At 37.4% G+C, this 21,401-nt stretch overlaps 1 protein-coding gene across 1 annotated transcript in view; it reads right to left on the bottom strand.

Moving 5' to 3' along the window:
* Positions 1-21,401, bottom strand: part of USH2A (usherin) — a 372,150-nt gene that overhangs the window by 74,280 nt on the left and 276,469 nt on the right. The window contains exons 48-54 of the mRNA XM_058801041.1: positions 18,670-18,838; positions 15,523-15,744; positions 10,206-10,429; positions 7,709-7,919; positions 6,681-6,878; positions 5,972-6,126; positions 3,982-4,180 (exon numbers count right to left, since the gene is read on the bottom strand). Of these exons, the coding sequence (XP_058657024.1) occupies positions 3,982-4,180; positions 5,972-6,126; positions 6,681-6,878; positions 7,709-7,919; positions 10,206-10,429; positions 15,523-15,744; positions 18,670-18,838 (1,378 nt within the window). The remainder of the gene's footprint in view (positions 1-3,981; positions 4,181-5,971; positions 6,127-6,680; positions 6,879-7,708; positions 7,920-10,205; positions 10,430-15,522; positions 15,745-18,669; positions 18,839-21,401) is intronic.

Here is a 21,401-nt window from a genome sequence, read left to right as displayed (position 1 = left end):
AGCTGAGGCAGCAGTTCTCCATACAGGAGCTTTCTTTTATTCCTCCCTGGAAGAGGCACCGACTGTGGACTGAACAAGGCAGTAACCCTATGGACAAATGACTGTACTGCTGTGTAATGTAGATTGTTTGTGGGGAAGTGGCTGAATTAGGACGATACAGGTCAATTCATAGGTATTATACGGGTCAATTTTTAAGGATGTGGCTTTGTGATCCTAACAGTGTACTTTTGATGTAGCTCCTGCATTTAAATGGAGTTATTTAAAGAACAATGCAACTCAATGGCAACAAAAAAGCCTCTGCAAGACCTTTGTTTATAAACAAATCCTTGCTTACATCTAGCACCAAGATATTTTAATTAAAATACATTACAAACAAATAGAGTGAAAAAAGAAGCAGCAATTACATAGGAAGGTAAAATACTGAATGGAAGACATGCAGGCTCCTTAACAAATTGAACAAGATGTGAAGGAGAGAAAATAAAGAGATGACTCAGTGGGACAGCCCTTGCTGTAACCTAATCATGAACTGGAAGAGAAGAGAAGAGAATCATGAACACTGTGTATAAAAGTAAGGAGGGAGAAAATGACAGTTGCAGACTGGAGAGAGGCAGAGGCATGGAGGAAAGCCAAGTATTTAACATTTCAGGATAGAAAAGATTACTGTGGCAACAAATTACTTGAATTCCCCTAAAGGGAGTCATGTTCACTTTTAAAGGAAACATGCATAATAAAGCAATACTCATTTACAACTACACTCAAAAGAGAAAAATGAGCATTAAAAAAAGAGCACATGCTTTCACTAAATTTATTGGTGAAATTCTGAAACCTTTAATTCTAGCTTTAATTCTAGCCATATATGGAGCAGTCGCACACAGCAGATTTTTATCTAGATTATTAAAGCTTTGTATTAGATGCCTTGTCTTATGCTTTGGAAATCTCTGTGCAAATCTATGTATGTGATTGATAATAAAAACAACTAGTAAAATAATATTGAAATATAAGCAATATTTTGCTTTTCTAATGTCTCTACTTGACTGTTCCCTAGAGGATCTTTCTCCCCTCCTTTTTTGGTTTATTATTGTGGGAAATTTTTAATTTTTTTGTTTTGGTCAATTTAAGCAGTCTATTATATTGTTGCAGCATTTGTCATTTACCAAAAGGCTGTGGAACAGTGTTTTTTTTTTTTTTTTTTTTTTTTTTTTTTTTTTTATGAATGCATTGTTCTATTAGGTAAATCAATTCCTTCTGATACTGTTTGTCTCCATTTGTGGGTATGGCTCCAGCAAGGTCAGTAATTAGCTCCCAGGATAACACTCCTGGGCCCTGCTGTGGGAATTTTACTCAGGAGGATGTCAGATTGCTGACCACAGCCTCCCACAACCCCCTCACCCCCAAGAGTTTCCTTCAGATAAATATTATTAATGATTCACTGCTGCATATGGAGAGAGACCTGACCAGTGACAACACTTTGGTATCTTTTCAGATATCTTTTCATCGCCCTGAAATGTAAAATATGTTCAGATGAAAGAATTTCAAAGTATTCAGTCATAAAGTATTCATACTATTGTTTCTTGTACTAAAATAAACATTCATTATCTTTGATTTTGACCTAAAAATGATCGATCCTAAAAATTGTTGATAAAGCTTCTTACTTGGGATATTGACTTTGGTGTATTAAAAGGGGGGAGCTGAGAAGAACCTTTTCTATAAACCCACCTGCTGCTGCTGAAGAGGGCACTCTTGGCTTTCTTTTACAATTCCCCTAATTATTTTCCTCAGTCTTACCCTCTGCCTGGCCCCACTGCAAAGCATTAGCAGGCCCATTTGTAAAGTAGTAGTAACACAAAGTGAAACAATGCCATAACTGTCATCCAAATTGTTCTGTACAGGGTACTGGAAGTGTTCAGTAATAAATGATATAAAAAGGTCTTTTATTGACAAGCTGCCATGTGCTGTTTGCATTAGAGAATATGAGAAGATGATGGCTGCTGCCCCTAGGTCCCAGTGGCATTCAACTCGGTGAGATAGCAGAAAATGCTTCAGTTTGCTTAAAGCATTGATAACACCTCTAAATAATTAACTGAGGACTTCCTGTCTTCAATTACTTAATGCTTTTTTTAACATCTTGAGAGGATTATAAGCAATTTATGGATTTCACATGATGAGCACATTCACCACTATTCCCACAAAGCATTTGTGGGATCATGTTTCAAAGCTTTGATGTAATTAAAAATAAGCAGCAAGACAATGGTGCCATGGCAAGGTGCTCGCCTTCACGTCTGCCATTTGCGAGACCCGAGATTCAAAGTCTCCACAAATACTAATGCTACAGCTTCATTAATGTTCAACTGTTGCTCAGGGAAAAGCTGGCAGTTTTGGAAAGGAAAAAAAAAAAGAAAAAGAAAAAACAAGGATAATGGGAAATCGAAACATACATCCACAGGGAATAAGACAAACAGTTCAAACATTTGAGATTATGTATGAAGTGAATTTGATTCTTTTATCGTATTCTTTTAATTTAGAGAGCAATAATTACCCACACTGCTAAATCACACTCATGAATTCCACATTATTACCCAAGGAAGCTCCTGCAGAAAACAGCAAAAGATTTGATTATGACTGTCGGGAGGAATTATCACTTATTTCATTCCTGGCTTAACATGGCCGCACTGGACAGTGGCTTAACAAAACAGGCACACAAAAGAAAAAAAGATCCTTGTTTCTCAGGAATTAATTTCATTTCCTCTCACTTCCAACTGCTAAGTATCGTTGGCATTAAAATGGAGATATAACTGCCTTGGCAGAGCATGAGAAATATTTTTCAATGGGCTCGATAAATCACTCCTTGTTGGAATGTTCCTTCTTCACAGTGTAAACTTACCACAGCAATTCTAAAACATGTACCACCAACTCTGGCTAATATCTCATGTCCAGAAGCACTGAATATGGAGAGAGGAGTAATACACCATTGATGAATTTCACACTTGAGCATGATATTGTGAAAGAGGAACAGCAATCTTGCTCTTCTGTGAGTGACTACAGCAGAGACAAACTCTTTTAAAGCACTAAGGGATCCACCCTGTTCAGACTCATGCTTTGAGGGCTATTTGAGAGTGCCATCTATGCTCTAGAGGATTTATGTGCCCTAAGTCAAATTCTGCTCTTTGGCTGGCTGTCATATGGTGTGTACAACAGAGGAATCTTGAAATTTCCTACTTGTGGGCAAAAAACCTAGGGAAAAATTAATGCATTTGTGAGATATAAAAATTTAATGAGCAACCTGAGGTCAAAGAATGAAAAAAAAAATCCCATGATGCTTATGTTCCTGCTCTGTGTTCAACAGGAGCAATTCTAAGAGGAATTTTGGCTCAGTGTAACATTCAAAAATAAGTAAAAATTGAATATATAAAAAATAATACATTTGAGGTCCAAGCCAAACTTTCTCCCAGAATCCGTGTATTAAAGCTTCTTTCATCAAGTATTTAGAAAAAGGCTATAAGCAATATATAATATTATAAACAGAATTTGGGATCTTTCCTGTTCTGTCTTCCTTTCCTTTTTATTATCTCAGACATAAAGTACTGGATCCTTCCCGATCCTACACTGCTACACTCACAACAGCATTGCTGCACATCAGTGATGTTAAAAAAAAAAACTTGAATCTGTATGAAGGGATGGCTGGCCTACACAGAATACCTAAGTCCTTGAGCACACTACAAAGCATGCATCTTCAGTCGAGCTGGACAGATTTATTTTAAAATTTTGAAATTAAATCTATTAATATTTTAACAAACAGCAGCTAGAAATGAAAGAGATTGGAAAAAAATAAATTTAAGATATGTAAAGTCATGATAAAGCATTCCAAACTGTGACAGTGCAGGGGATTTCAAAGTTACTGACAAGTGGCATTTTTAATATATTAATACTGTCTTATATCTTAAGGACAGGACATTAGCCTGTCAAAGAGCTTTGCCTCCTTACCTGACACTGTGAGCTGCATTCTGCCTGCAGCATCAATGTATATAAGTCCTCTCCCCAGCTGACTGATCTGGTACTCTCTGATGATCCCATTTGGTTTCTTGGGTGCATCCCAGGTTAAATGCAATGCTGTGGAGTTCAGAGCACTGACTTCAGGTGGCTGAACACTCTCGGGGACTCCTTGGACAGTGACTGCAACTACCTGGAGACATATGAATTAAACAGCAATTTAATGTAATAGTACACCAGATACCATGATCAATGAGAATGTCACTTTTGTTTTAATATGTTGTTTGGGCTGGCATATCATTACCAAGGGGCTAGAGAAGTAGTTACTTTTTTCTTCCTTTTTCACAATGAAATCTGACCTTGAATACATTACATAAGTCTGTGTCTCCAATTTATCACAAGAGGTTCACCACGTTTTAGCTGCAGTGTATGGCACAGGGTGAAACAACAAAAAACTCTATAGCTTGAAAACTCTTGATAACTCTCTTCCATATGGTTTGTCAGTGTCTCTGCATTTTAACTGCCTGATTTCATATATTTTAAGCACCAGTAAACATGGGGCTAAGCCTCCATATATCCCATGCAATCTGAACTCTATTGTAGTTATCTGCAACTCCATACTTCCATAAGGAATCTAAAGATTTTGAAAGATAGGATAAGTTTGCACTCGTTAAGTTCTTTCTACCAAAAAAATAAAAAAGGTAATTTTCTATTGACACATCGCCACCATCAGCTACAAAAGAAGTATTTCCAAATTACATTGGTTTAATAAGTGAGTCAGACTGTTTTCTCTTTGAGAATCACTTTTCTTTTTCTGTTATTACCACCATAAAGTATTTATATTATGCTGTAAATATAAAATGTGCCCTCTATAATATATTGTCTTAGTGTATTTGGTGGAATCAGTCCCCATTTGGAGACTTCAGTGTTTGCAACAGTAAACTCCTTAATTACAGGCAAGTGAAATAAGTAGGATTTATTATCAGGTCAGTGGTTGCAGCAACTGTGCCTACAGTTTCCAGACCACAGCTCTGTGTGCAGGCAGAGGGGACTATCCACCTATCTTCATCCCTCTACATCAGTGTTTTTTATTTTAGACTTCTGGCTGAGATTTGCATGAATAAGAAAAACATTTAAACACCTGCAAAAAAAAAAAAATCAATCTCAGAGATATAATAATTACAAAACATAGTCATTACTCCTCACCTCTGCCCCACAGACCTTACCCTTGTAGTCCTAGAAATTCATTTTCAAAGAGGCAAGAATAATATTGTGAAAAAGAGGTCAGTTAAGAAATCGTTTTTGCAAATAATAAATAAAGTAGGTACTTAGCAGAATAAAAACCAGAGCTGGCTAAATAGTAACATTGGTGATTCAAAGTGATACACAAAGAAATGAAACTCAGAAAGGGAGGTAAGAGATCCTGTTTGCTTAAAACTGAAGCTGAGGCAGGTTGCACACAAAGGGACAGTAAAGCCTGAAGCAGGTGCAGATATAGAAAGTCAGCCAAGAGTAATATAGTGAAAGAAGGCTTTTCCACTGGAGTGGAAGAGTAAGAAGTTTGTTGAAAAAATTGCTAGACTATAACTAAAGCAAATATCTAAGAAATACCAAGGAAGAAGAGGCTATAGACCTCCTAGTGAGAAGCAAAAATTTAATTTCCTGGTTTAGAGAAGGCGCATTTTAATATTCTTTACTCTATTCTGCCATGTACAACTTTCTCTTTAACAAACATCAGTTCCTACAGTGCAATTTCAGCTTTGCCAAGACTGAGACACTCCTTTCTTCTTGTGTTTGCTTTATCAACCTGGGGTTCCAAATATTCACCTGTCAGTAGCTGAATCCAAATCAGATTATTGATGTTTTTATCACTTACTCAATAATCAGCGTGCCTTCAAGTTACACCTTTCCAAAAGCATTTCAATGTTGCCACACTGGCTGATAAAATCCTGGCACCAGTTTCCATGAAGCCCACGTCACTAACCTTGCTGCTGTCTGTGCAACCAGCCACAGTGCAGGCTCGCAGCTGGTAGGAGTACTCTTGGTATGGCTGGACACCACTGGTGTCTGTGAAGCTCATCTCTGTTCCTCTAAAATGCTCGATTCCGTTTCGGAGGATGATGTAGTGAATAATAGGACCTATTGCAGAAAGAAAGTTTTCCCTTTTGTTAGCTGAGGGATCCTGTGTCATGGGATAATAACCTACTCTGCATACAGAAAACATTCAATGAAATATCCACATGGCCAGAGTAGCAGATAATAATTCTGATTAAATGCTGAATGTCAATTACCAGCTACTTTCCTCAGCATCTGCCTCAGCATCTGAACAGATCCCATTTTTTAGTGAGAGATCTACCAAGTTTCCTCACAGTTTGAAAATAATAAGCAAGATTTCCTGAAATCCCCAAATCTTTTTAGGATGATTGTCATTTTCTGATCATATTTGCACACTTATTATTAAAACTGTTCTCAAAAGAGGCTTTTTGGCACTTTGTAAAGATATAATAAGTTGTTTTCTGTGAAGACTCTCCTCTTACTTGCAATGAAAATTGTAGCAACCTACAAAAAAGCCTTCCTGCAGAGTTTAGGAATATATGTACTTCAGTGACAGGGGTTAATTAAGACATGTTTTCTCATTTAGGGACACTGTCATTGGAATGATAGAAAAAGCACTTATAAAAGTGTATCAGTACCATTTGGTTGAAGTGGTTCCTCCCAGCTGAGCAGTATCATGTCTTCCCGATTATCGACCTTGGCCCATTTTGGAGGACTTACACCCTGTGGCACATCTTGCTTAGTGACAGCTCTGCTAACTTCACTGAGACCTCTTCCATAGCTATTCCAAGCAGCCACCCTGTACTCATACGTGACAAAAGGTTCGAGGTTCACATCTAGGAAAAGAAAATTACATTTGGATCATCTCAGTCTTTTTAAAATACAAAATAACTTTTTTTTTTCCCCCTGGGTTTACAGATAGAAATGGATGGTATTCTTTAGACAGGGGCATTATTTTATCAACGTTTTTGAAAGCAAGTTTACATGTTAGGTACTCATTGAATTTCGCTCATTGCATACCCCTGAAGTCTCCGCCCCGATTCACAGATTACTTCTTAAAAGAATTCTGCTTCATAGAATCATAGAATGGCCTGGGTTGGAAGCTACATTAAAGACCTTCTAATTCCACCCCCTCTGCCATGTGCAGAGACATCTTCCACTCGATCAGGTTGTTCAAAACCCATCCAGCCTGGCCTTGAGCAATCCCAGAGATAGGGCAACCACAACATCTCTGGGCAACCAGTTCCAGTGCCTCACCACCCTCACAGTAAAGAATCTCTTCCTAATATATCATCTAAACCTGCCCTCTTTTAGCTCAAAGCCATTCCCCTTGTCCTACCACTACCTTGTAAAAAGTCCCTCCCTGACTGTCTTGCAGACCCTCCCTTAGGTACTGGAAGGTGCTCTAAGGTGCCCCTGAAACCTTGACTTCTCTTCTCCAGGCTGAACCCCAGCTGTCTCAGCCTGTCTGCACAGCAGAGGTGCTCCAGCCTCTGAGCATCTTCATGGCCTCCTCTGGATTCACTCCAGAAGAGATTCACTCCATGTTGCTCTTCACACTGCCTCACGTTTAATTGGGCTATCGATAGCATTCAGGCCATCTTTTTCTCCAGAGCAAATTATCTACACTAACAAATCACCAGTCTGGTCTGCCACTTTTCCTTACCTGTAAATGAATACTGTGTTGGACCTCCCGTGTAGACAGTCTCCTCTTCTGCTGAACACACACCTGCCTCTACCTCTGTTTCTGCAGCACTCTGTGAACCTTTTATCCACGCACAGATACTCTCCTTAGGATCAAAGCCACACTTTCCACAATGTGCTGTTTCCTCCATAGATAAAGGGCAAAGGACATTAGCCTTGCATTCTTCTTTTACCTAAGGAATACATAGGAAAATTTAAATATATTTCTCACATTTTCCTTTCTCTATAAATGCTTCCATTAGTATTTCTCTATCTTTATACAATAAAAAAACCATGCCACCACCTTGATTACATTGATATTTCCAGTATATGTGAGACCATTTCAGCCTTTGGCCTGTCTACTGTCTTTGATCATTGATGTTTCTATAATCCTTTCTAAAAGAAACAGATTTTTTTTTTTAGGGTCCTTGGATGAAAGCATCCCAAATTTTAATTACTGGAAGCACAAATGGCTGGATTTGTTGAAAATAGAAGAGTCTAGAGTCAATGACAACAGGATTTTATCCAAGAATTTGAACATTCTGTTCCTGCAAAAGCCAATATCCTGTGGCAAATCAGTAGCAAATTCCCAGCCCCTCACACAGCTTGCCAAGTACACAAGAGGTCTCTGTGCAAGTCATTGGCAGCTTTTGAGGCTGAAAACTCTATCCATGGGCTATATAAATCATGTCTTCTGCCACATCACTACTAAACACAAGCTTTGCTGCAATAAGAGGACCTCTGCAAACATAAAGATATAAGATTTAACCCATAAAGTACAATTCACAAAAATATACACTGAGCATCCACAACTTTCCATTAAAATTCATGAAATAATATTTTTGCCAAGCCATAAGCTAGAGAGCAATAATTCTCATGAAATATAGGTTGCTGCAGAAAGAAATGTACTGCCAAATTTGCAACAAATATTTTTGCCCATTAGGTCCTAAACTTCAGAAGGAAATCCAAGCAGATTATACCTAATGCTTCCTTAATTCAAATATTGAAATTAGCTTCTCAGCTGATTAGAAACTTCAGCTAATTTAACTTCCCAAATTTGGCCCTTCCACAAATAATTATGTTGTGATAGATATCCATATAGGATGCAGGATATAGATGGATTGCATTCCCATGTAAAGTAGCTGCAGAATGTGTCAGGCTATCAGCCCTTTTGCTGTTAGTAAATCTATACATCTCAGAGAGCCAGCACGGCTATCTCTTCTCTACTGTGGGTAAGTGAAATACAAAGCACTTCCTTTGTTTATACTTTATACCTAGGACAGGGATCTGCTGTGTTATCTACCAGAATTCATTAACCTGTTCTCAGCCATTTTCCCTTGCATGAGCTACTAATACAGTGCATGGAGGAACTGCAGCTGACTCATCACAACGCCTGGATTTTCTCTAGGAGAAAATGATTCAGCCCGAAAATGAAATTACAAGAAAACCTTGACATGAAAAGGCAAAGATGTAAGAAATATTTCTGTATTAACTTAGCAGAGGAACAACAAGGACATAGGAACACCTGCATGTGGCAGGATGGAGTCTGTTTTACTTTTCTTATATATTTGGTAAATTCCACAATATCTTTCTGATTTCCCTATTGTAGAATTCACAATATCCAATGTTCTTTTTTCTCCTTCACTTTCTCTCTCTCTCTTATCATAAATATGAATACAATTTTATAAAAAGCATATACATATATATTATACATATATACAACAATTGAGAACATTTTTACAGCATATGCATAACACCAAGATGCTAATTCTTGAGGATTTCTGTTGAATTCAACATGGAGTTGCAGGCAAAATTGTCTCATGCTGATGCCAGGGCACTCTTGGAAAAGACCAAATTAGCCTTTATGGTGTTTAGTTTACTCTGACATTAAAATAGAATGAGAATAAACTATATAATTCATTAGGCAGGAAAGGACCTATCCTAGTACTGCTGAAATTTATGCCAAAATGGCCACTGGTTTTCTGTAGGATCAGGATTAAGTCCATCAAGAAAATGTCAATTGCTTTATTTTTATTTTTGGGGTTTTTGTGGATTTTTTAGGAGCTTGGGGAATCATGTCCTACTGCCTGCTCAAATCGAAATGTTATAGCATTTTTATACTTCAGAACTGGGCATCCAATTTTAATTTCCACTTAATGAACATCATCAGAAACAGTGGTCACAGAATGGAAGCTGGCTATACATGTCAGTCTTGTTAGTATGCCAGCTTTTAGCCACTGTACTAATCTGAAGTGCTGGGCAACACTTCACAGAGGCAGCTAATCATTATTAATTCCTTTAGAATTCATTGCAATAACATCAATCATGGCAAACTCATTCGGTATTAATATGGATGTAATGTGAAAATGAATAATGCACACAAGAGTTTTTATATTCCTATTTTAGAAAAATAGTTATGAACAGTGTATTTCTCTTTCCATCATCAAATCAGAGCTACCAAGAGATTTTCTATCAATTACCTTCATCATCATTCCAGCTGAAATCTTGTCAGAGCAAACATATTTCAAAGGATTATATCCAACTCCATTACAGCATTCTTCGCTCTTTGGAATAAGTTCAGTCTCACAGCATTTTACTGGCACTTGGTCATTCTTTCTAACATGTGCTAGGGACTCACCACTGGAACCTGAGCAGCATATGGTATCTGACTTATTCACGTACTCTTGCCCACAACAGAACATCCCTGAAATGAACAAACAAACAACAAAAAAAAGCTGAACACGAAATTTAAGTAAATAGATAGATAAGAAAGGAGAAAGCTCACAATGCAATATATCTTGGCATAAACCCACCAGCAGCTGGAATTATGCAGATTTAGCTAAAGTGAGATTAAATTCAAACGTGAGGTGACTGAAGTAAGCATCCTGACTTCCAGACCTGCTGAAAACAATCAAGAATTAGAGAAATAAACAGGGTGCCCTACAGCCAATGCTCACCACTCCTGAACTTTGTAAAGAACTTTGCTATGGAATGCCACACCAGTGTACTGGCCACAACAGGCTGGAGATGGATTGTTGATGAAAATTTCCTGTAGAATGTAAATATTTTATATTTTAAAGTAGGAATTCATATTAGGTACCTAGAATGCAATGGGTCACTTGGAAAACACCCAAAGTGAAACTTCAGTCATCTTATACAGAGAATTATCACTCAAGAAGTTGACATCTATATGTAAATTGAATTTCTACAATGGAATTGATAAGCTGCCAAACTTAATTCCACTATTTTTTTCTGGTTTTAATAATTTCATTTTTAAAAGGAAAGCTCATCATAATCACTGCAATTTTCCACATATTCATATGAAATACCAGTGTTGAACCCAACACCATCTAAAGAAAGGGGTAAGTTTAAATCAGAACCACTACAAACTCCTCTATAATTGCAATGAAATAAATGTTATTACTAATTAAACTAGGAAGATGTCACACAAAAACCAGGCTGTGATATACTCTTACATCTACAACGTAGTTTGTGTTTGGCGTCATTTCTGTTGTATGTTGGCATTTAAAACACGTGCAAGAGTGGCCACTTTTTTCACTGCTATTTATTGCAGCAAATCTCTCTTAGAAGTCATTCATAATGAAAATTAATCTTTAAAGGTGTGATCCTGCTAAAGCATTCAGAACATTTCATTCCAGTCACTGGAATGGCTAAAAATGGTGATGTTACTTGCATACTTTACCTTTTATCAGGGCTGGTTCTATTCACAGCAATCAAACTGTGAGCACCAGCTCTTCAAGAAGTAAAATATTTCCTCTTATTCACACCCTTTTTCCAAATTGTCCTAGGATTCTACCAATTTTAAAGAGAGAATTAATACAGAAAATGACTCAATTCAATACTAATAAGCAACTCAGACAGCCCCAAGGGACTTTTGACAGGCAAACTAAAATTTTGATAATGAACTGTTTTTCTATTGAAACAAACAAAGCTATATGCTTTCACTGTGAACCTCATCTTTGTTTAACTGAATTAAATTTTTCAGCCAAGATTTCACTCACATAACAAGAAGTGACTCCCTTTCTAGTTTCTTTGGTAAACCATTACTTCTTTAATTATTATCAACCTTGTTCCAGTGTGATAAATTGCTAATTACTTAATACCCTAATCAGCGTTCATTCTTTGCACAGATAAACTGTGACAGCGCCATTAATTTAAATAGTAATTTCACTTAATGGCCAGAACGGCACACCAGATTTTTATGCAGCATTTTCTGAAGACTGCATCCATCACTGCAATATTCTGACATAAAGATGTCTGACGTGCACTAACTCACTTAGGGAGAGCAGATGTTGCAGAGCAGAGTTTGGTAGTAATTCCCAGAGTGCATCACTTCAGCATGAATGAGCTGCAAAGGCAGAGGTAGACAATCTTCTGAAACTGCATTGCATAGCCCCTGACCTTTCCTTAATTTATCACATGTAGCACTTGACTCCTGAACCTTGACACCTCAAATGTACAATTTTAAATATGCTCCAAGAAAAACAAAATAGGACCATGTAATATTGATGGATTGATTTTCCTTCTAAAAATTGCTTTATTCAATTGCCTAAGGATCCAGAAATTCCTATAAACCCTCGCTGAATTCAGTAAAACATCAAAATGTAAACTATTTGTTTGTAACTCAGTTGGAATGTGTGTGTCATATTTTATATATTTGTTTTATAGGCACGTAATGCATTATAACAAAAAGAAAATCCATGGGTTCGAAAAGACACTTCCTGCTAACACTGATTTCTGTCAACAACTATTTCATGTTCATCCCCAGAAACTGAAAAAAATGTATAAACCTAGCTGAGTGATGAATTACTAATTTAGTAAATCTGCAAAACCAATGCTTTCAAAAGGGAAAAAATGAGTATTAAAAGGCTTAGCCTTTGGAGCCAGAATAGAGGATCAACAAAATACAGAGCCAGTGTACATTGCAAACTACTCCAAAAATCCTTGGCTTACATGCGGGTATTGCAACTATTACAGATCAGGAACCACAACAGTACAAAGCATCATCTTTCATGAGTCTGGGATGTCATTACAGTGGAAAGGAAAAAAAAGGAAAAAAAAAAAAAGAAAAGACAGTGAGAGTGAAAATCCAAGAGTGGTTTTAGCTGACATTATCCTTTATAGCCAGAAATAGAGAACTTTGGATAATCACACTGCAGCAGTGGGGCTCAGGATGTGCCTGTTCACCAATGCCAGCCTTTGCCAGTAGATGTCTCTATGGTCACCCCACTAAATAAGGCCAACGAGGGGCTGAAAAGGGAACGTAAGAAAAGAGAAATTAATAAATAAAGAGAAAAAAAGTAATGTGGGATGGATGAAAAATTTCTTTTTGCAAGGTAGACTCTCTGAAAAAGGTATGTAATGGCAAGTGAAAAAGTTCTATGATTCAAACTCTTAAACCAATGTTCAGTGCAAACCTGGATCTAGATTCAGCAAAAAGACACTGATTTTGAATTGGACATACAACAAATGAGATTGTGTACAGGGCTTGCACTTTTAGTGAACAAGCTTTTCTCTTATATTTTTTTGGAAGGACTTAAAGCTCTCAGGCAAAAGCTTTAAATTGTCACTAGATTTTTAGCTATGGCATTCATTGCCAAGTGCAAAACAGTGCTTCAGAAGCAATTCAGCTTTTGCATAAAACCACCCCCGTTACCTCTTCTCCTTCCAGACAATGAGATCAGCCTTCCAATTACCATATTCTTGCAAAATTCTACTTATCCATTTGCCAATGATAAGTAAATTATGTTTTTGTGTAAGAGCATTTTTTCCATTAGAATAATTACAATAATTAGGATAGGAAGGAGGTAGATTTTTATGCCTGGCTTGTGCATTTTCGTGATGTATTTAGCAAGGCTGAATTACTCCAAGAAATTAAGCAAAAACCAATTGAGCATGATCTATATGATATGATAAGAAACCACAATCTATTCTATGTTTAATGCAAAAAGAATACGATCTCTTTTCAACTGTGATGCTAATTCATCTTTCCAACCTGTATTTGTGTTCAGCTGTGTGCTGGCTCACAGCATAAAGTCCTCACAGAAAATCCGTGAGCAATGAAAAAAGCCACTGTTTTCTTTTTCAATGGCCAAAAAAATGTCATCCTGATCCATTCTTGGGAAAAATAGTGTAAATGATTGAGCGCTATAGGCTAAACACATTTTTAAAAGAGAGATATAAAGGTTTTTTAAATATCTCTATTTAAGGGAAAAAAAACCTGTTAAGAATACATATATACTGAAATGAAGAACATAACTTTCATCCCAAGATACCTGTATTACACTCCTACACAACTCATCTGCCCAGAGAGAGCAGTAAAAACATAAACGCTACCCCAGCAGTTCTGTTCCAACAGCATCTGTTAATTCACTCCATTTATAAAATACATATTGACAAAGACAACTGAACTGGGACCAGAGAGATTTGATTTGGTGTGAGAAAGTCAATTCAATGTGATTTTGTTAAAGGGCTCCTGCAGGCAAATAAAAGAGTTTAAGTAATAAAGTACATAAAGAGATGTTTTATGAGCCAGCCCTGTCTTGTGGCAGCCACACAATGCAGGGCTATGCAGGAGGGCCTTGCTCAGAGCTGGTATTGAGAGCATGCATACTGTAGATCAAGCACAATTAGGGATCACAATGAGAGGCAGCTAAAATCATGCAAGCAGTGCTGCTCACAGCTCACACCAGGAGTTGCCAGTGGAAGGGAAGGATGGCCTGGAAAGCACAGAAACCATGGCAATACTCATCTCATTACCTCATCCAGACAGTCAGCACCCAACCAGGGTGCTCCTACTACCAGAACCACCGAAGGATCCAGGGAATACAAAAAATTAGCTGAAGACAGAGCTTGTTTTTTGGAGAAAGGAGGAGTTCAGCCTTCAGATCTGGATTCTTAGTCATATGTTAAGATTCTTGGTTGTACAACTAAGAGGCTCAAACTGGCACACACCATCACTCAGCTTTGTACACCAAGCAAAGCTGGGTACTAAACCTTCATTATTTCTGTATTTTGAAATCAGACTCCCTTTTCACACCACAATAGTTTCTGAAGTCTTTTTGTCAGGCTGAGAAAGCCTAAGGCTGATGGGATATAATTTGTCTAATAACTGTGGAAAGAAAAGACACATGAAAATATCTGAATAGGTTTTCTAATAATACCTCCAATGTCTGTCCTCAGATAGTTGCAAAGTGTTTTATAAGGAAGTAGGGCTTGGATTGTACCTCTAAATGATGGAGTAATTTCCTATAATTTCCAAGAAATTAATGGGATACACCAGATGAGCCAGTGAGCAGTGCTGGGGATTAATTTTTTGTTAATTTTAAACTACAGCAGGTACAGCCCCATGTGAGGGATGAACACAAGAGAGTGACATAGACCACCAAGCAGACACCATTGCAATCTTCAGTTTCCAGGTGACTAACTCCACATTTCCAGAGCAAATGGAAAAATCCCTGCACTGGGATACACAGTAGCACAAGGTGGTCAATCTAACCTCACTGAGAGCACCAGTCCTGTTTCTTGACTTGCACAAGGAAAGATCATTCACTCCTTTTGAACTGTCTGGTTTCCTCAGCCCCTGTAGCTTTTGCACAAAGGCAAAGAAGGTTACTGCAAGCTCAGCATTTTGGAGTACAGCAAAATAGGTGACTAAAGTGCAACAACATTTTAACAAATTGGCACACAGACTTGAGTGTGTCACTTCTGAATGGCTGGTGTCACAAGAGATTTAGAAAGATGAAGAGCTTTTTTTCTTGAGGACTTATCACTTACCTGTGAGAGGTCTGTATGCAGTCCCTTCCTTTTCATCACCACAACAGACTGAGTCCATGCTTATGACCCTTCCACCGCAGCACTGCTGATTGAAACTGTCATGCAGGGATCCACCACAGCAGATTTGATTGCCTGATGTGGAGTAAGGCATTCCCTGGCAGCAGGAATCACCAATTCCAACTGAAACTCTGTTTTCCTCTTCATTAGGGCAGCATACTTCTCCTGTCAATATAAGGATGCAATTAAAGATTTTATCCATTTATAGCCCTTGAAATTCCTGAGAGCCTTTCATTAGATAGCAACAAATCTGGAATCACACAGCTTCATGTACAGAACTCTCCAGGTGAAAGCACAGAATCACTTGGTGGTTTAGGATGCTATAAAAGTATTGTATTAATTTGTAATAATGATTAAAGAAATGTGCATTCATTTATTCAGGTCAAGACTCTGTAATATATCGAAAGACAAGCATGACAGAGACAAAGCTGAGAAGAGCAATGAAAATAATGTATATGCATAATACAATTATACAAATAAAACCTTTTTGCAATTGCAGCTACACAGTAAAGAGAGCACACTCTTGCTGTGTTTAACAGAACCATCAGGCTACTTATTCTTCACAAAAAATTTTCTTGTCTCCTTCAAAATCATTCCAAACTTGTCTTGATGAATCAATTCACAATGCTTAAAGCATTTTTCATGTTTTAGAGTTGCTCAAGAGTTCATCTCACAGAGAATTTAAGGATTAAACTCACTTTAAAAATTAAATACCACCATCACAATTGGTGGGCTTGGCTGCAACTTAAGCAAAATGATCAGCTTTTACAGGAAAAGACTGTAGGATAAGATTGCCAATGAGACTGACACTGTAATGGTGGGGTGGGGTGGGGTGGGATGGAATAAGGTGTTGGCTATGAACAAAGCACATACTGTTATAAAGGAGCTGGTGAATCCAATTGAGCTGATCCAATGTTCTAATATTTTTATATTATTTTTCTGTGTTGCAGTGTTTTCTGTGGCTCAAATGTCATTTGGAAGGAGGAATGGTTTTGTTTTGCTATTGAAGATGGATAGTAGAGTTGAATGAAGTATTTTGATTCCTGAATCATAATCAAAGAAATGTGTTTTGATTTTTAAAACTTATCCTTCTCATTTAAACAATATCTCAAGTTTTTTTCTTATGAAAGGTTGGGAATTAAAAGACAGAGAGCTCCAAACTCAATGCATCTTTTGTCAGAAATAAACATGTGCTGAGATTGTAACAGATGAGGGAGAACATTGTTTTCCTTTCTCCCCACATTACTTGCCAAAGAGGTGCCTGGGTGGTAGTAACATTATTTGTTCTGCCTCCCATCTTAGTTCTGGGATGGATGTTTGCACTTCTTTGTGCACTAGTGTTTCTGCCTTCCTGAGATTGAGATTCTGCCTTCCTAATTTGTAATCTTCATGCCTCCAGACCAGTATGCTTCAGCACATCCTGAGCTATTGAGCTGGCCAAACAACATCTGGGAAATATGTATGCTTAGAGAGTTTCCTGTATAAATAACTTTATTAAATAAAGTCAATAATAACCAAAAAAAGATGAGAACAAATTTTTAGAGTATAATAGTAAAAATCCATCTGGGTACTTCATCATATTTTCCTGCATTCCTTGGAAGCTAATTTAGCTGCTACACAGAGAAAGTACTAAAACACAGACTGTAGCTTACATCTATTGGAAATAAAACTAATTTTTTTAAAGAACTATTAGACATAAGACACAAAGGATCAGTAACCTTCTCATTAACCTCTCAAAATGGGTTCCATTCCAAGCTAGGCTTGAAAATGTTCTCCCTCTGAAAACTACTATGCAGTCTTACCAGTTAATTGTTATCCTTATCAAACAATGACCCACATTAACATTTAGCTGGAGGTTATTAGCATATTTATAAAAATAAAAAAGGAAAAAGTGACCAACAGTGTTCATGTTGCTGCCCTTTAGAGTATAGAAAAATAATGCAGCAAGTATGCTTAGAAAATTTATTTAAAATCATGTTCGAACATTCACTGTTTCATGCTTGTGGACTGCTGACTGAACAAGAACTACTCTCAGACATAAGACATTTTTTTCCACTGTGGTTTTCTTTCTTGATGTAAACAACATTAAGCTAGTTAACATAGACCACTGGATGGGGACAGAGGTCACAGTATAATCTCTCCATTTCAGTACACTGAGATTAATGAGGTCAGCAAAATACACTTCTCTGGTTCTTCCATGTGATAGAACTTTTCTGATGACATCATGGAAGGCATTCTAAGATTGTGATATATTAATTACTTTTCAAAAGATCAGAACTTGGGATGTGCTGAACGTGTTGGCAAAATGTCAAGCATTTCTGAGCCTACGGAATGTGTGCCAGCTCGTGAGTAATGGAAGCATTTTAGCTCCTGACCTGACAATTGCCTACAAAGAGTTATATGCTCTGAACACTGGCCCCATGAAAGGGATCTCTCCTCCCCCTTTTCCTCCCTTTCCTGTCAACAATGACCCCCCAACAAACTGGAAAACCAAACTCTGGACAGTAATGCAGAAGCACAGTTTTTGGCAAATTTCCCAAATCATTCTGAGAATAAGAAAAGGATAAATTACCATCAAAGTTAATGCACGTGGGAGGCATACTTTGATCTGTAACATTAGTGGAAACAAAGAGTAGACAATGTAGAAACAAGTGATGTCATCCAGAATATCAACACCAAAGGCTAACAATTGTTCTACAACAGAAATGGCTACGGAAAATCATGTGGGGTCAAGTCAAGCAGAGAACTAAACTTCACCACTAAATTGCCTGATGGTGTTCCTATTAAGGAGAACTGCCCTCCCCATTATGCAGCACTTACTGCAATTAAGTATAGTTTGGCACAAATTAGTTCTCTGGGAAATGACCCAATCATCAGGTCTCATCAATTAAGCCTTTCTTGCACCAACAGAGTGTACCGTGTTTGGAAGGCAAAGTGAGCACAATTTCCTTTGCACGCAGCACAAGTCTCGAAGACATCTATATATCTTGATAAATCTCACATTTATTGTTTTCATTCTCCTTGATTTAACAAATACATCAACTTTGTTGTTTTGTTTCATTCAAGCAGTGGAAAGGAGCTGTCTCTTACCTACTAAAACTCTGGTGTAATAACCACCACAGCACTGATGTTTCGGCTGCACAGCATGTATCTGCCCACCACAGCAAACCCCTGGTGAATTAAGAATAAATGGAATGTACTTGTCCTCACAGCACTGGAAGCCAGGTTTATTGTCGTGCAGAATCCCATTACAACATACCTAGAAGTAGTAAAAAAAAAAGAAAAAAAGAAAGAAAAAAAGAAGATCAGTAAGAAGGCAGTATCTGTTAAACAGCACATAATGTGTTGTCTGGCAAAACAATGTATATGAAAACATGTATCCTAGTGCAGACACTAATAGGAGTGCAGTCAAATAAAATGTGACTTGGCTAAAATTCTGTGCCCTCCAGCATTATCAGACTTCAATAAACTACTGTGTATCTGAGAGAATGCTGCTATTCTGTGGCCTTCAACCATACTGCACCTTAATAAAATAGTCCATTAATATGAATCATCTTCATATGCCTTGCAGGCTGTTTGAGTCTCTCAGTGTGGAGTAGATTGCAATGTGGATTTAGTCTACCATCACCTGACCCTTTTTTTTCTTCCAATTCTTTTTTTTTTTTTTATTTATGATGAAACCCTTACAACTAAAAAAAAAGTATTTCCCAATATGAGCTTTTGGGTTTTCTTTCCACATAAAAATAAGTGGAATTATCTTCATATATCACATTATGACCATAGTTCTTCAGACAATGTGATCTCGAGAGAATAGTATTTATATAAGGACTTTTTTTTCAGAATAAAATTTATATGAAAATGAATTTTGAAAAGGCCTTTTAACTGTGGACTTCTTTCTAGGTGCTGTCGAGAAAATTATATGCTTGAACAATCAAATATTTATTTGTACACTTACTCCTGTGTCAGTGGAGAGGCACACTGAATACCCAGCAAATCATACAGCACAGTCAATAGAATAACCATAAAAATGGTAAACTTGTAACCTACAGCCAGTGCAACTTATATCAGCTTCTTCCAACTAGACATGAAATGGAGCTGGCAGCAGAGCAGAGATGTTAGAGCACAGTTCCTCCTTTGTCTTCTTTTGAAATGGATCTCTTCCACTACTGCCTTTTACCATGTCCTAAATCAGGTTAGTTAAGCAACAAAGAAAGAGTGTTGCTCTGAAGGATCTTTGACTATTACTTGAGAAAAAAACTTGTAGAAATGGATATTAAGGGCTCAGGGCATCTCTTTTGTATTATAATTATAATGTTAACAAAAATGAATACAAACAAAAATATTGATTTTCTGATGTCATAAACTCTCTTTGACTTCAGAAGGATGATGCTTTGTTTTGTTCACTTTTGAATGGCCATTATTCCATGACTCTTGGGAGTATTAGGTTGGGTTCTGAAGTTACACTTTACAGTACATAAACAATAGGTAATCCACAATTAACATCAGGTAGGACAGAGGAGGTTCCTGTTTCCTCATTATATTTTTAGGTTTTATAACTTCATATGCTTTAAATTATGACACTGTTTTCTGCTTTTCCAATGCACTTTCTCGTTCATCATCTATTTTAGACTACCAGTGTAGCTGAATTTCATAATTTTCAGGAATTTTGGATCTCTGTAGGCACTATTATTTTGCTGTCCATTTTGTCACTGGTAATATAACCCAATCTATGAATTTCATTAACCTACTGTTCTTTCTTCCAGATCATTAGCTAAGATGTCAAATGAAACTCAGCTTTAGAACTCTTGTCTGCTTCCTAGCTTTTGGATATTTTGCAATGACTGGCATGCACTCCAGGCTGAGTTTTTCTTAATTTACAATTGGCTCCAAAGAAATCGGAAGGTTTACCTGGTCTCTCTGTATTTCCAAATGGCTAAAAAGCATTCTTAAAACCAGAAACCCAAGTCCTATTGAGCCACTTTGTTCAGAATAGGTCACCTTTAGCAAAGGTTCTTGACATTTGTAAAAATGCCCTCTGTCTTGTCCATTTTACTGCAACCTGAGCTTGAGACAGCAGCCAGAAATTTTGTACCTGCCTACATGAAAGAAGGCCAAATACATGTTCCTTGGGCATTCTTGGTCCCAATTTGTGCCCCTTGGGAGTGTCTGGTGTCTCCCTCTGTGATCTGTCCAGCCCAATACCAACTCTTCTTTTCATGGATTTGATTTGTCATCCCATTTTTCCTTCTTTTTACTGATGGTCACCACTCAAATTTCACCTGAACACTGTCTTTCCACTTTTCAGATTAAAAAGGTGCACATCATTGGCTTAGTCCAGGCTCAAATGCTTGAGCAGCCATTTTACTTTCCATGAGGTGCTTCCAGTTTTAAGAAATGCCACTCAACTTTTGAATCCTCTGTAGAAAGGGCTGCTCTGCATACCAACACCAGCAGGGCCATTTTAGTACTAACTCCACAGCATTCCATTTGAAACACTGCTTGTAAGATTGCATTATTATTATTATTATTATTATCATTATTATTATTATTATTATTATTATTATTACTACTGATGTGTCTCCTTTTCCTCCTCAATTCCTGCACAAAATCCCCAGCTGTACATCCAGATGTGTTACAAAAGTTTCAGCAGCTACTTTCTCTTGTTAAAAATACATAAGATCCTCAGTATTTCCTAACAACCTATGGACAGTTTCCAAAGAGGGGCCCAGTCAGTTCTAGAACACATTCAGACTCTCATCTGGCATTACCAACTGATACAGTCAATGCTATTATTATGTAGTTTCATAACATCCTCTGCAGTC

This window comes from Ammospiza caudacuta, chromosome 3, assembly GCF_027887145.1.
Source record: "Ammospiza caudacuta isolate bAmmCau1 chromosome 3, bAmmCau1.pri, whole genome shotgun sequence".
NCBI lineage: Eukaryota > Metazoa > Chordata > Aves > Passeriformes > Passerellidae > Ammospiza > Ammospiza caudacuta.
The sequence above is the reverse complement of the archived record's forward strand: the minus strand, read 5'-3'. Positions and strand labels throughout refer to the sequence as shown.